Source organism: Syngnathoides biaculeatus, chromosome 12 (assembly GCF_019802595.1).
Source record: "Syngnathoides biaculeatus isolate LvHL_M chromosome 12, ASM1980259v1, whole genome shotgun sequence".
Classification (NCBI taxonomy): domain Eukaryota; kingdom Metazoa; phylum Chordata; class Actinopteri; order Syngnathiformes; family Syngnathidae; genus Syngnathoides; species Syngnathoides biaculeatus.
This window is the reverse complement of record NC_084651.1, coordinates 29,535,149-29,550,940: the sequence shown is the minus strand read 5'-3', so window position 1 is coordinate 29,550,940 and position 15,792 is coordinate 29,535,149. Positions and strand designations below refer to the sequence as shown.

The window sequence follows — 15,792 nt, the reverse complement described above, 5'->3', positions numbered from 1 at the left end:
AAAGTACAGAGAAGATCAGTGGAGGGAAGCCCTGGTAATCATTTGTACGTCCTTTCTGGTTAACCTTTCCTGCTTCCATAATCCGACAGTGGTCGGTAAACACATTGTAGACATTTTCTCCAGCATTGAATTACACACAAAACTCTGGGCTAAGGGGCAGGATTGAGACTGAACCGTTTCATTTGGGGTTAGTTTCCTTCACCTGTTGCAGCATCGTGGATTGAGATGGAGGCAGCAAGAAACAATCAAGGCACACCGTAAAGAGGGGGCGATAATTTCCTGTATTTTCCAGATGACAGCATGCACCAATTAATACATCATGCCCATTCTTTGTTGTGTATTTTTTCCATCCACGAGCAACGCCGGACCATACCCCAGGGATTTAGCAGATAATGTAACCACTGGTACATTATAAAAACTAGATATCCACACAGAAAGACTTTGTAAATGTTTATCTACTTAACGTTTTTCAAAAGAGCGACTGTAACACAGCAGTAAAGCGGCTCAAACTTAACAGAAAAGTCATTGGGTTTTTTTCATCCGCCTTCTGTTCACTGAAACTACAAAATCATCAAGGTTTAAGAGCTTTAGAAAGTCTCATACCATTTCAGTCTCTCAATCACTCTCAATATCATTTTCAGCTCGAGTTACTGCTGAAGTTGTGCTGCTCACTTCACATTCACTTTTAATCCCTGAGGGATAGTGGATGCTATTCTCATCACGGAGCAGTCCACCCTTTTAATTAGTTAGCGATAGTGGATTCTTTCATGCTGCTCCAAGTGTTTAAATTCCTCTGGAAAACTTTCAGGTGCATCCAATTTTTGGGAAAGATTTTAAATGAATTAAATTAATATTACATATTCTGGGCGGCTTGGTGGTGCAGCTGTAGAGCGTTGGTCTCATAGTTCTGTCCTGGGCGAAGCTGCCTCTGGGAGCAGGTACACACCTTCACCATATTGACACGAATTAGGCCAGGCGTAGAGTTTGTCATTCTCCGTTGCCAGTTTGTTGAGTTTGAAACTACAGCAGTCTGCGTATTTGTGATTTTTGTTACGTATTAGCTTCGTTGTCAGAGACACCGTTCCTGTGCCACCACAGCTAAGTCAAGTCATATTTTTTGCCCAAAAGTAAGTCGACCATTTTTTCATGTTTTTGGACCTTGTCTGTTGCCTTGTTTTGTGCCTCTGCCTTTTTTTGGACTGCTTACCTGTGCACAACCTTTGCCTGGAATAAACCCTCCCTCAGCATCATGTCACTGCCTCTGAGTTCTGCATTCGGGTCCAGCCCCATCCTGTATGATCGTGACAGAATGAACTGGCCAGAACATGAACCAGCAGGTAAAATGTCCCACCGGTCACGCTGCTGGTCTGCCTCCCAGCGCACTCAGCCTGTTGACCAAGCGTCCCTATCCAAGCGGGATCCGTCTTTTTGTCCTCTCCTGCCTTGCCATCTGATCCACCCATGTGTTATGATGCTTCACCATGCCAGACCCATTCACTGTCACGTTTTTTTCTAGACTTAGATTTTTCTGATTTTGAGGAGGACCTGGACTTATATGACCGCCTGCCTGATCGGATACTGACTTTGGTTTTTCCCTACGTACTTTTAGTCCCAGCAATTTGTTTCAACTCCCCCCATTTCCAGCTCGGTGTGCCTAATCCCAAATCCTCTTCCTCTGACCTTTTCTGGGCCACCCGTTTCGGGGTCCCTGCATGGTGGCCAGAGGAGCCGCCCAAGTACAGCATAGCTTTATGCCTCGCATTACATTCCGCCCAAGCCACACCAAGCAAAATACGCCAGTGGGTCAACTTATTCTATATCACCCATGTTTCCCAGTTCACCTTCATGAATCTGTGTAAACTCTGCGACCCTCGTATCCATGCATACCAAGCCTAGTTGGCAACGGGCTGAGGAGGCACCTGATGACCCACAGCAGTCTCTAGCTCATCTCGCGGCTGACCCCCAGCCACCGTTTGCTCATGCCTCAGCAGTGCCCGACCTCCAGCCACCTCTTGTTCATGCCTCGGCGGTGCCCGAGCCCCAGCTGCCTCTCGGCCATACCTCGGCTATGCACAACCCCAAGCCACCTCTCGCCCACGCCTCGACGGCGCACCGACATAAGCTGCCTCTCACCTAAGCCTCAGCACCTGATGACCCCCAGCCAGCTCCTGCTCCCAGTGGCAAACGAGCCCCAGCCGCCTCTCGCTTTTGCCTCGACAGTGACAGAGCCCCAGCTGCCTCTAACTCCTGCCTCGGTGCTGACCGACCCCCAGCTACCTCTTGGTCCTGTTTTGGTGGCGACTGACCCCCAGCCGGCTCTTGCTCCTGTCTCGACAGCGCCTGACCCCCAGCTGCCTCTTGCTCCTGTCTCGGCGGTGGCTGACGCCCAGCCGCCTTTTTCTCATGTCTCGGTGCCACCTAACCCCCAGCGTCCTCTTGCTTCTGTCTTGGTGGCGCCTGACACCCAGCCTCCTCTTGCTCATGCCTCGGCGGCGACAGACCCAAGCTGCCTCTTGCTCATGCATTTGCGGAAACTGACCCCAAGCCGCCTCTTACTCATGCCTCTGCGGCGACCGACTCCAAGCTGCCTCTCGCTCTCCTGCCTCAGTGACGACCGAGCGCCAGTTGCCTCTCGGTCCTGTCTCGGGGGCGACCGACCTCCAGCCACCTCTTGCTCCTGTCTCGGTGGCGACCGAGTCCTAGCCACCTCCCACTCCTGTCTCAGTGGTGACCGAGCCTCAGCCACCTCTCTCTCCTGTCTCGGTGGCAAACGAGCCCAGCCGCCTCTCACTCCTGTATCAGTGGCAAACGAGCTCCAGCCGCCTCTCGCTCTTGCCTTGACAGTGACAGAGCCCCAACAACCATCTCCCCGACCACGCCTCGGTGGTGCCTGACCAGTGTCAGCAGCTGGCGGCTCTCAACCACGGTGCAGAAGGGCTTCGTCCTCAGCTGTCACCTGGTACTGTTTGGTTCCTGCGTTGCCATTGGGACCTCCCTCGTGGACGTCCACCTGAGTCGCCCCGTAGGGACCCTGATGCTTGGCTTCCTATCCGACCTCTTGAAGTACTCAGCCAAGCTTCTAGCTTTGGGTGGCCTTGACGACCACCAGGCAGACTGGGGTGGGGGTTTGTGCCCTCTTCTTCACCTCCTTCTACCACCCCCAGTAGTTTTTGTTGTTGTTGTTTTGCTGTGTCTGGGATCAGAGCCTTGGGAAGGGCTCTGTCAGGAACGTGGCCAGGCCACTGCCCTGGGCGGAGCTGCCTCTGGCAGCAGCTCCACACCGGCACCATATTGACACTAATTAGGCCAGGCATAGAAATATTGAGTTTGTCATTCTCAGTTGCCAGTTCGTTGTGTTTGAAACTACAGTCGTCTGCATGATTATTTGAGCCTCTTGTTATGTATTATCCTTGTTGTCAAAGCCAGCATTCCTGTGCCACCACATCTAAATCAAGTCTTGTTTTTTGCCTAAAAGTAATTTGACCACGTTTTCATGTTTTTGGACCTTGCCTGTTGGCTCATGTTTTTGTGCTTCTGCCTTTTTGAACTGCTTTCCTGTGGATGACCTTTGCCTGAAATAAACCCTTCCTAAACATCATGTCACTGCCTCTTAGTCTTGCATTTGGATCCAGCCCCATGTCGTATGATTGTGACACCGCCTGTGAAGGGTTTGCATATTCTCCCTGTTCGTGTGTGGCTTTTCTCCGGGCACTCCGTTTTCTTCCTACATCCCAAAAACATGCATTAATTGGAGGTTCCCCTAAGTGTTATTGTGAGTGTGACTGTTATCTGTCTCAATGTACCCTGTGATTGGCGAACAACCAGTTCAGGGCATTTCCTGCCTCCTCCCTCATGACATCTGGAATTGGATCCAGCACTCCTGCGACCCTTGTGAGGATAAGGGGCTCATAAAATGGATGGATGTATATATTTTGAGATTGAGTGCCGTGGAGCATCCTGATTTCAGGGCACCAAAAACTCACCTAGTCTTCCTCTACACAGGCCAGAGTTAGTGCCATCTTTTTCTACAGCCTTTTTCTACAGGTGGATTCTTCTTCCAAGATTAATTGAGATAGATTCTTCTTCTACGCACAATTAAGTCAGATTCTTCATTTTTTTTCTACACCCGCTGAAAGTAAAGTCTGCTTCTTCTTTACCACTTTGGAAGCATATGTGCATGCGCAAACCCGAGTGCATTGTAAGGAACAAACATGTTTTAACTATTTTGTATGAACAAGTTTTTGTTGTACTTTTAAACTCATAGCTGCTAGCAATAAAAAAGTATATGTTACCCTCATTGTTAAATATGCCGGAGGGCTCATAGTGCCTGAAAAAAGGATAGACTAGTTGTTCGGAAAATATGGTACTTTAAATATTCTGTACGTGGCAAAACTTGCTGAGGAGCCACCTTCATACGACTGCGCACCTTCTGGATAGCCTCTCTTCAAGCAGCGCACCTTAATATTGTGCATGTACACTTACTCACATAAAGTATACACTCTACAAACACTGCGCTCGATATCAAGCAATACCAATAACATTATTAAAAGAATACACTTAACTGGTTTAAAAAAATGTCATGTATTTCAAAATATGAAATATCCGTCCATCCATTTTCTTAGACACTTCCTGATCTGTCAGGGCATGGCCAAGCCACTGCCCTGGGCGGTGCTTCCTGTGAGGGGCATAGCCAAACTACAGCCCTAAGCAGTTCTGCCTCTGACAACTGTCCCGCAGCTGGTTTACATTGGACACTAACTAGACCAGGCAATTAAGTTTTGAATGTGTCATCGGCATTTGTCATTTCCTTGCATTGCATTACTGCATGTTGGATTCTCCACTACTGTGCATAAGTTGGAAGCCTTGGTGGCGTAGGTTGCAAGCCTTGTGTAGAGCATCCATTTGTCACAGCGGATCTGTGCCTTCATAGTTTTGTTACACTTTTGTTTGTTTTCAAGTTTTGCCTCATAGTCATTGGACCTCGTTTCATGCTTTCAACCTTGCCTCTAGCCCACTGGTTCCCAAAGTGGGGTCCACGGACCCCCAGGGTGTGAAAAACGTCTTTCTAGGGGGTCCGCGACATGATGTCTGAGACAGAGTAATAATAATGTCCAACACTACATTATTGGTGAAAGATGAGGTTGGGGGTCCGGGAGCTTTTTGAACGACTCATTGAGGGTCCGGGCCCAGGTTGACTTTGGGAGCCACTGTTCTAGCCTCACGTTTTTTTGCCTCTGCCTATTTTGGACTGCTTGCGTGTGTATGACCTTAGACTGGAATAAAACCACCCTCATCCCCATCCCTGGGAATCCTGCATTTGGATCCAGCCTCGTGCCTCGTGATCATGAGAGAAATCAGTATTAACAGATTTTATTTTGCATATCCTTGACAACTGTATGGGACACAGGTGTACATTCTTGTTCTAGAAAAAGTTTTGTCTATGTGTATGTCAACTTAATTTGTTAATCCTTTTATCACAAGAGTCTCGAAGTACTTCACAGGCACCATGTGGGCAATGATTGATGACATACCCTGATCTAAATGTCCCAATTGAGCAAGGAAAGACTTATAACCCTATTAGGGCAAATAAAGAGATGTTGAGAAGGAACCAGAGATTTGGAGATTCACACTTTCATCACATAGTATGGTCCTGGACAATATTAATTAAGACGGTATAAGAGTCATTTTAAAGAGAAACATCACATCGGGATGGGTTTTGGATGCGATTTTGCTTCAGGACCTAGCCTGGTAGGTTGGAGAAGAAGCAAAAACTCACATTTGACTTCTTCCCAGTATCATCCCAGTTCTACGATTGGTTTGCAACCAGTTCAGGGTGTGCACCACCTCATGCCCAAAGATAGTTGGGATAGGCTCTAGTATTCCCACGACTGTAGTGAGGATCAAGGGCTCAGAAAATGGGTGGATGGATAAATCATCCAAGTTGGTCGGTGCTGAAACAATATAAGAACACCCTCAGATTCTGTCATCATTACCTAGCCCGGTGCCGAGCAGTGCAGCAGAATGGATAGTGTGTTGCTCTGTTCTACATGAACAACGTTTTTGGAGTCCAGTGCGAGTTGGCCTTATCTTTACAGGCTTCACACTTCTCTAATCACACAATTTCCCAGTCTGCTCTATTTTGTGCTGTAATGGACGTTTACTCTGTTTCTAGAAAGAGTGATAACACCTTCCCCGTTAGAGGAAAGCTATCATTCCTCCATCTTTATTCCATAGTCGATACAAAATCTAGCGAGTTACAGAATAAGTTACAAAAATCTGCTAAACCTCTCATCATTGCCTCTTGTGGGCATGTGTGGAAATAACTTTTGTTTCTAATAGCAGGCCTTTTTTCTTCTCTCTAGGAATCACATTGCCGTCTGCATTCTCATGCGTCTACTTCCTCCTCTTCATTGGTGTTAGCACATGGTGGGCATGTCACCTTCCAATTAGCCATCTGGGTTTCAAGGCTCTGTATGTTATGGTGGGCTTCTTCACTGCTGGCCACCTTGTTTGTCTGTACCTATACCAGTGTCTCCTGGCTCCTAGTTCTCTTCCCACCACACAGTCTGTGGGCAAGGTAAGATCACATACAGTACTTGTTCCAGAGAGTCATACAGTACAGTCAGAACTTTTAACAAGATAATCTTGATTCACATTTTAGGTTAATTCATCACCTACTGTATATTGTACACTACTAACAGAGAGACTATCGGTACAAAATCCACCAGGATTTCTTAAAGACAAGAGGTGATACTCCTCCGGACTGCTTTTTATCTCATAAAAACAGCCGCATGAGCTCAGGTAACGGTATGCTTACTCCCAATATCAGCAGCGATGGATACTAGTGACACTGCCAGTTAACTACATTTTTCTGTACCATCACTGTTTCAACATCAAATAGCTTTTCAGTAGTTTAGAAGTCAAGCTACTTTTGTGTTTACAGCGAAAGCTAACTAGCCTTCCCCCAGGTGCCGTAAACATTGACTAGAATGTCATGTATACATATTTTATCTCAAGTCAAGAAATTTGTGGCGCAGATTATAAACATGCAGACAATATAGCAATGGTGAGTACATCCCAGCAGTTTCCTTTGGCTGTAACTAAGCAAACTAATACTTATTTTTGACTCTTTGCTGTCCACTTACTTCTAATTATATTTGTGTTGGAAAAGTGGAACTCTAAAAAGAAACTACAGACGGGTATAGAAGATGACACAATAATCGACAGTTGAACTGTTCTAGTCATTAAACAACAATCAAAAAGTCAGTCAGCAAGCAGTAAGAAAAAAAGTGCTTCTGCGAGTGCTTCTGTGCAGTGGTGATAAGGTACTCTTGACATGAACATTTCACCTGATGTTGAGAGCAACCTGAGTAATAGACAAAGACTAAGAAAGTAGAACAAATATCAGAAATTAAACATGTAAAAATGTGAAAGGACAGGGGAAAAGTATTAAACATGTTAACTGTTATTAATTTAATATTTTGTACCAAAGCCTTTGTTTTCAATGACAGTTTAAAGACGGGGCAGTAACTTTAGCAGGGAAGCCCAGACTTACTTCTTCACAGCCATTACCGCCAATTTTTACGAAGGGATCCCGCCGCATTCCCAGGGAAGGTCTCTCGGACAAATCCTAGGTCATCCCTGGCATACATCTTCGGTATACCTCACCAGAGACACATCCTGGAGACCCAAAACAGATGCCTGAGATAGCTCCTCTCAATGCGAAGTAGCAGCGAGTATACTCTGAGCCCCTATCCCGGATGACCCAGGATCTCACCCTATCTCTAAGTGAGAGCCTGGATATCCTGCGGAGGAAACTCATTTTGGCTGCTTGTGTCCACGATCTTGTTTTTTCAGTCATGATGAGAGTTTGTGGCCATCAGTGAGGGTAGGAATGTAGATCAGTTGGTAGAGAGCTTCGCCTTTCGGCTCAGCTCCTTCACCACAACAGACTGCTACTAAATCTACATCAATGTAGACGCTGCACCGATCGGCCTGTCGATCTCCTGTTCCATTCTTCCCCCACTCATCAATCAGACCCGAAGATATTTGAACTCCTCCACTTTGTAGACGTATCTCATCCTTGACTTGGAGAGGGCAGTCCACCATTTTCTGAGTAAGAATAATGGTTTAAGATGTATAGGTTCTGATTCTCATCTCAGCTGCTTCATACTCAGATGCGAACCACTCATGTGAGAGTTGGCAATCATGGCTGGATGAAGCAAACAGAACCACATCATCTTCAAAAACCAGAGAAGAAAAACTGAAGGCACCAAACTGGAAACTCTCTATGCCTTAGCTATGTCTCCAAATTCTCTCCATAAATATTGTAAACAAAAATAGTGGCAAAAGTCAGTGTTGGCAGTCTCCAACCCTTACCAAAAACAAGTCTGACTTACAGCCTGCAATTTGGCAAACTCTGACTCCGGTCGTTCAGGGACCGAACAGCCCGTATCAGAGATTCTATACCACATAACCCCAAAGCACCATCCACAAGATTTAATGAGGGACACAATCAAACATCTTCTCTAAGTCCATAAAGTATATGAAGACTGATTGGGCAAACTCCCATGCACCGCTGAGGACCCTGTCGAGGGTGAAGAGTTGGTCCATTGTTCCACGGCCACAATGAAAACTGCATTGCTCCCTCTGAATTTGAGATTTGATTTCATAATCAACCCTCCTCTCCACCACCCCTTACCAGGGAGACTGAGGAGTGTGATCCCCCTGTAGTTGGAACACACCCTCCAGTCCCCCTTCTGAAAAAGGGGGCCCACCACCCCAGTTTGACAATCCAGAGGCACTGTCCCCGATGTCCATGCGATGTTGCAGAGGGATGTCAACCAGGGCCCTTCCATCGAGATTTTTAACCACCTCAGTGACCTCAACCCCAGAGATACAAGAGCCCGTCTCAAAGACTCCAGATCCTGCTTTCCCATGGCAAGGGGTATCAACGGAATTAAGAAGATGTTCAAAGTATTAGATCCACCAACTTACAACACCCCCACTCGAGGTTAACACCCCCCCCCCCAAATGTTGATGGTTCAGTGTTTCTGCACTGTCAACACTGTGTATAGTGGGGACGGGGGCGCTGCTGACCTAAACTCGGGATGTTGTGAGTCGGTGGGGAGAATACTGTGAAGACCTCCTCAGTTCCACCAACAAGCCTTCCCACGGGGAAGCTGAGTCTGGGTGTTCTGAGGTGGGCTCTTCTAATTCTGGCGTAGAGGTTACTGAGGTGGTTAAAAAGCTCATTGATGGAAGGGCCCTGGGGGTAGATGACTTTTGCCCAGAGGTCCTAAATGCTGTGCTGGTTGACACACCTCTGCAACATCGCATGGACATCGGTGCCTCAGTGCCTCTGGATTGGCAGACTGGGGTGGTGGTCCCCCTTTTCAAGAAGGGTGATCAGAGGGTGTGTTCCAACTATAGTGGGATCGCACTCCTCAGCCTCCCTGGTAAGAGCTACTCTGGGGTACTGTAGAGGAGGTTCCATCGGGAAGTCGAATCTCGGATTCAGGAGGAGCAATGTGGTTTCCGTCCTGGCCGTGGAACAGTGGACCAACTCTACACCCACGGCAGGATCCTCAGGGTGCATGGGGGTTCGCACAACTAGTCTACATGTGTTTTGTGGACTTGGAGAAGGCGTTCCATCGTGCCCCTCGGGGAGTCCTGTGGGTTCTTCGGGATAACGGCATACCGAATCCCTGATACGAGCTCTTCGGTCCCTATACGACCGCTGTCAGAGTTTGGTCTGCGTTGCCGGCAATAATTCGGACTCCTTTCCGGTGAGAGGTGGACTCCGCCAAGGCTGCCATTTGTCACTGATTTTGTTCATAATTTTGATGGACAGAATTTCTTGCCACAGCCGAGGCGTAGAAGGTGTCCGGTTTGGTGGTCTCAGCATCGCATTCTGCTCTTTGCAGATGATGTGGTTCTGTTGGCTTCATCAAGCAATGATCTCCAGCTCTAACTGCAGCTATTCACAGCCAAGTGTGAAGCGGCTGGGATGAGAATCAGCACCTTCAAATCCAAGACGATGGTCCTTAATCGGAAAAGGGTGGCGTGCAATCTTCAGATCCTGCCCCAAGTGCAGGAATTCAAGTATTGTATCTTGGGGTCTTGTTCACGAGTAAGGGAAGAATGGAGCGGGAGATTGACAGACGGATTGGTGCAACGTCTGCAGTGATGCGAACTTTGTATCGGTCCATTGTGGTAAAGAGGGAGCTAAATCGAAAGGCGAAGCTCTCAATTTACCAGTCAATCCATGTTCCTACCCTTACCTATGGGTATGAGCTGTGGGTCATGATCGAAAGAACAAGATCCCGGATACAAGCGGCCGAAATGAGTTTCCTTCGCAGGATGTCTGGGCTCTCCCTTAGAGATAGGGTGAGAAGCTCAGTCATCTGGGAGGGGCTCAGTGTCAAGCTGCTGCTCCTCCGCATTGAGAGAAGCCAGATGAGGTGGCTGGGGCATCTGATTCGGATACCTCCTGGACACCTCCCTTGTGAGGTGTTTCGGGCATATCCTAACGGAAAGAGACCCAGAGGACGACCCAAGACACGCTGGAGAGACTACGTCTCTTGGCTGTCTTGAGATTGCCTTGGGATCCCTCTTGAAGAGTTGGAAGAAGTGGCTGGGGAATGGGAAGTCTGGGTATCCCTACTAAAGCGACTTCCCCTGCGACGAAAAACGGTAGATAATGGATGTATGGATGGATGGATGGATGGATGGATGGATGGATGGATGGATGGATGGATGGTGGGTTCTTAAAGACGTGTTTTGTGTCTGGTTCCTCAGCTGGTTTGCCATGGAAGAACCTGCCAGGGGTGTGAAGCCCCAGACAACTTAGCTCCTTGGCTCAATGGGTCATACAAACTCGTCCGTCACAATAAGGTGGCACTCAAGGAGATTATTTATTTCTATATTGTACTACTGTATGTTTATTTTTTGACAGATGAAAAAAAAAACACAAGTAGAATCTATTTTGGGGGCTGGAATGGATTTATTGGATTTCTGTTCATTTCAATGGGAAAAATATCTTGGTTAAAGAAGGTTTTGGAATACAAACAGGGTCATAAACCAAATTTGCAACACAAGGTTCCATTGTATATCACATAAAACAAGATGTAAAATAATTTTGCAATTCATTGAGGGAAATTAGTATTTTATTCAACTATCAAAGCAGGCCTATTTACTTGGTGGATAACCCCTTGTTGGCTATTTTTTGTTGTTGTTTGCATGTAGGAATTTTCATATTTTCCTTAATGCAGAAAAGTTGACCTCTCCACTTTGCAGAAAAACAGCCGCAAACCATAATGCTTCCACCACCATGCTTAATGGTGGGGATGGTGTTCTTGGGGTAATAGTCAAGCAATAATAATGGTAAGGTAATAGCAAGTCAAAATGATTACAATGAGCTTAATTTTTGTCTCATGTGACCATTTCACATTTTTCGAATCATTCGATGATTAATTCAGGTGTTCATTCACAAGCTCTGGACAAACTTGTGGATGTACATTCTTGATGCCAGCAGGATTAATCTCTAGTGGTCTAGCGTGTTACAAGTGTTATTCTTGTTGGCTGTGGTTCCAGCTGTCTTGTTTTTTCCTCCTCTCATGTAGTTCAAGGCTGATGCCTAATCTTTCTTATGATCAATGAGATCCCACCAGTTGAAATTTTTTGGGGAGCTGAAGACGGAGAGACATCATTTAAAAAAAAATATTATTATTCAATTTTCTAATTATTGCACCAACAGTTGTCTCCTTCTCACCCAGCCTCTTACATATAGTCATGTTCCCAATTCTAGACTTGTGCCGGTCTGCAAGGTTGTCCCTGATGTCTCAAGAAAGTTGTTTGGGCGAGCCCATGATGGAGAGGTTGTTGTCCGATGGATTCTGTCGATAGATGTCTTTTTTTTTTTATTTAGAAAGGTGTATTTCATATAGTTAATGAGTTAAAATGTACACAACATCAATTATTCAGCATGTTATCTCATCTACATGAAAATATATGTTCAACTGTACCATAAAATTCACATTTTAATCAATGTTTTTACCAAAAAAATACAAGTATTTATGATTAAAAATGGTGGGATGGTGGGGCAGCTGTAAAGCGTTGGCCTCACAGTTCTGAGGACCCAGGTTCAATCCCGACCTTTCCTGTATGGAGTTACCACGTTCTCCCTATGCCTGCGTGGGTTTCCTCTAGGCACTACGGTTTCCTCACACATCCCAAAAACATGCATTAATTGGACACTCTAAATTGCCCCTCGGTGTGATTGTGAGTGTGACTGTTGTTTGTCTCTCCGTGCCCTGCGATTGGCTGGCAACCAGTTCAGGGTGTACCCTGACTCCTGCCCATTGACAGCTGGGATAGACTCCAGATAATGGATGGATGGGTGATTAAAAATACCTGAACTTTAATCGATTTTGCTGGGCATGCCGGAATGCCTCCTTCTGGTGTTTTCTTTTTTTTTTTGTACCTCTGAAGTCACACCTAGGTGACTTGTGTTTGTGGACTCTGATTATCACTTGCACTTTTGCTTGTTGATGCTGAAGAAAAACGTATTTGTTTTGAGAATTCCTCAGGGATTTTAAGCTAAAGTCAATCTGTAACAATGGTGAAGTCAGTCGCAGGGCACATCCACTCTATCTTCCATCCATCCATCCATCCATCCATCCATCCATCCATCCATCCATCCATCCATCCATCCATCCATCCATCCATCCATCCATCCATCCATCCACTTTCTTAGCTGCTGATCCTCACAAGGGTCGAAGGAGTGCTGGAGCCTGTCTCAGCTGTCATCGGGCAGGGTATACCCTTAACTGGTTACCATTCCCCTCATTATTTAATATATTTTAATGAAATGGGTTACCCTAACCCTAACCCGTTATCATTATTATGGTGGCACGGTGGAGCAACTGGCCTCACAGTTCTGAGGACCGCGGTTCAAATCCTGGCGCATTAATTGGAGACTCTAAATTGCCCCTAGGTGTGATTGTGAGTGCAATTGTTGTCTGTCTCCATGTGCCCTGCAATTGACTGGCAAACAGTTCAGGGTGTACCTTTCCACCTGCCCAATGACAGCTGGGATCGGCTCCAGCACTCCGGCGACCCTCGTGAGGAAAAGCGGCTAAGAAAATTGATGGATGGATATTATTATTGTTCTTAGCAAATTGTGTCTCATTCTGAATGCAATGCATATTTTTTTGGTATCACAAACTATGCTTGTCAATATAGGATCAGTAATAATCACTATTCTGATAAAAAAAAAAATTTCTTTGTCTGTTCATATCAAGGCTCTTCGGTCTGAAGGACATTATCAAACCTGGAAACTGCTCTACACCATTTGACTTCAACTTTAATGCTGAATATGACTGGCCAGTTTATATCAACCCAGGAATACTCTTCCTACTCTACATTATCTCAGCAATGGTTCTGAAGACAGGATGTCGTGGAACACTTTACCAGGTATTTGTTTGCCTTGCCTTCTCTTCCTGGCTGTAATTTTAAATGAAAAATAGAGTATTTGATCGATTTGAATGGATTAAAAGTTTTCAATTTCAACTTTGAGTATAATAAAATTATATAATATAATAATAATGTGCCATATACATGTCCCGGGGTAAGACACTTTACCCACAATGCTGATGAAAGAATGTGGTTGGGTGTTTGGTATTGGTTGGCATAGGCATAGAATGGCAGCCACGCTTCCATCAGATTGCCGCAAGGCAGCTCAGGCTTCACAAGTAGTTTACCTCCACTGGGGTGTGACTAACAAATCCATCCATCCGTCCATCCATTTTCTCAGCTGCTTTTCCTTACAAGGGTCACGAAGAGTGCTGGAGCCTATCCTAGTTGTCATTGGGGAGGAGGCAGAGTACACCCTGAACTGGTTGCCAGCCAATCCCAGGGCACATGGAGACAGACAACAGTCGCACTCACAATCACAACTAGGGGCAATTTAGAGTGTCCAATTCATGTTGCATGTTTTTTGAATGTGGGAGAAAACTGGCTTGCCCAGAGAAAGCCCACGCAGGTACGTGGAGAACATCCAGACTCCACACAGGGAAGGCCGGGATGGAACCCGGGTCCTCAGAACTGTGAGGCCAATGCTTTACAGCTGTCCCAACGTGCCGCCTGTTATTAACACAGTGCTTCTCAATTATTTTCTGCCACATCTCCACTAGCAAGGAGAAAACAATTCACAGAAAACAATATATACATATATTGTTTGTATTGAATATCGTTTGTATTGAAAATCGAATATAGTAAACATCTTCGTTTCCTTTCGGCTTGTCCTGTTAGGGGTCACCACAGCGTGTCATCTTAGATGAACGCATATTTGTTTGGCAGAGTTTTACGTCGGATGCCCTTCCTACGCAACCCTGCATTGAGCCGCGGAGAGAAGCTTACAGCACCTGGTATTGATAGGTTTCCAATTACACCATTTTGTGTGTCACCACCACCCTTAAACCAATCGAATAGATTAACGCTAGAAAAAAACTTTATGCTTCACCAATAACCTGTGTTCTTTGACCTCAATGACACACAAGATGGCGTAATTGGAAACCTATCCATTCCCAGGCGGTTTCCCATCCAAATACTAACCAGGGCCAAACCCGCTGACCTTCCGAGATCTGATGAGATCAGGCATTCTCAGGGTAGCATGGCCATAAGCTGAATATAGTAAACATGAATAATAAAATAATAATAATAATAAAATAATAATGAAATAAAATTAAAAATACATGTGGAAAACTAAATAAATAACAAGAACCAGCAATTCCACATTTCTAAAAATACCTACAAAACAGTTACATGTTTTAAAATTATTAAAATTTTAAAAGTTATTTTTCAACAATGCAGCCCTATGGGGGCACAAACCAGTGCAATCTGTAGGCCGGTCCCAAGCCCGGATAAATGCAGAGGGTTGCGTCAGGAAGGGCATCCGGCGTAAAAACTGTGCCAAACAAATATGAGCGTTCATCTAAAGAATCCCATACCGGATCGGTCGTGGCCCGGGTTAACAACGCCCGCCCCCGGCACTGCTAACCTGCAGGGCGTCGGTGGAAATTCAGCTACTGTGGGTCGAAGACAAAGAGAGGAGGAAACCGGATCCAGCGTCAGAAGAAGAAAAAAAGGAATGCACAGAGCCTACAACTGAGTGTAGGGACTTTGAATGTTGGGACTATGACAGGAAAAGCTCAGGAGTTGGTTGACATGATGATTAGGAGAAAGGTTGATATTCTGTGCATCCAAGAGAGCAGGTGGAAAGGTAGTAAGGCTAGAAGTTTGGGAGCAGGGTTTAAATTATTCTACCACGGAGTAGATGGGAAGAGAAATGGAGTAGGGGTTATTTTAAAGGAAGAGCTGGCTAAGAATGTCTTGGAGGTGAAAAGAGTATCAGATCGAGTGATGAGACTAAAATTTGAAATTGAGGGTGTTATGTATAATGTGGTTAGCGGCTATGCACCACAGGTAGGATGTGACCAGAGTTGAAAGAGAAATTCTGGAAGGAACTAGATGAAGTAGTTCTGAGCATCCCAGACAGCGAGAGAGTTGTGATTGGTGCAGATTTTGTAATGGACATATTGGTAAAGGAAACAGGGGCGATGAGAAGAAGTGATGGGTAAGTACGGCATCCAGGAAAGGAACTTTGAAGGGCAGATGGTGGTGGACTTTGCAAAAAGGATGGAGATGGCTGTAGTGAACACTTATTTCCAGAAGAGGGAGGAACATATAGTGACCTACAAGAGCGGAGGTAGAACCACGCAGGTAGATTAT

General features: G+C 45.7%; 1 protein-coding gene across 1 annotated transcript in view; it reads left to right on the top strand.

Moving 5' to 3' along the window:
• The window catches only part of piezo1 (piezo type mechanosensitive ion channel component 1 (Er blood group)), a 324,721-nt gene that overhangs the window by 39,068 nt on the left and 269,861 nt on the right, over positions 1 to 15,792 (top strand). The window contains 3 exon segments of the mRNA XM_061837790.1: positions 6,363 to 6,544; positions 6,546 to 6,577; positions 13,305 to 13,476. Coding sequence (XP_061693774.1) covers positions 6,363 to 6,544; positions 6,546 to 6,577; positions 13,305 to 13,476 — 386 coding nt within the window.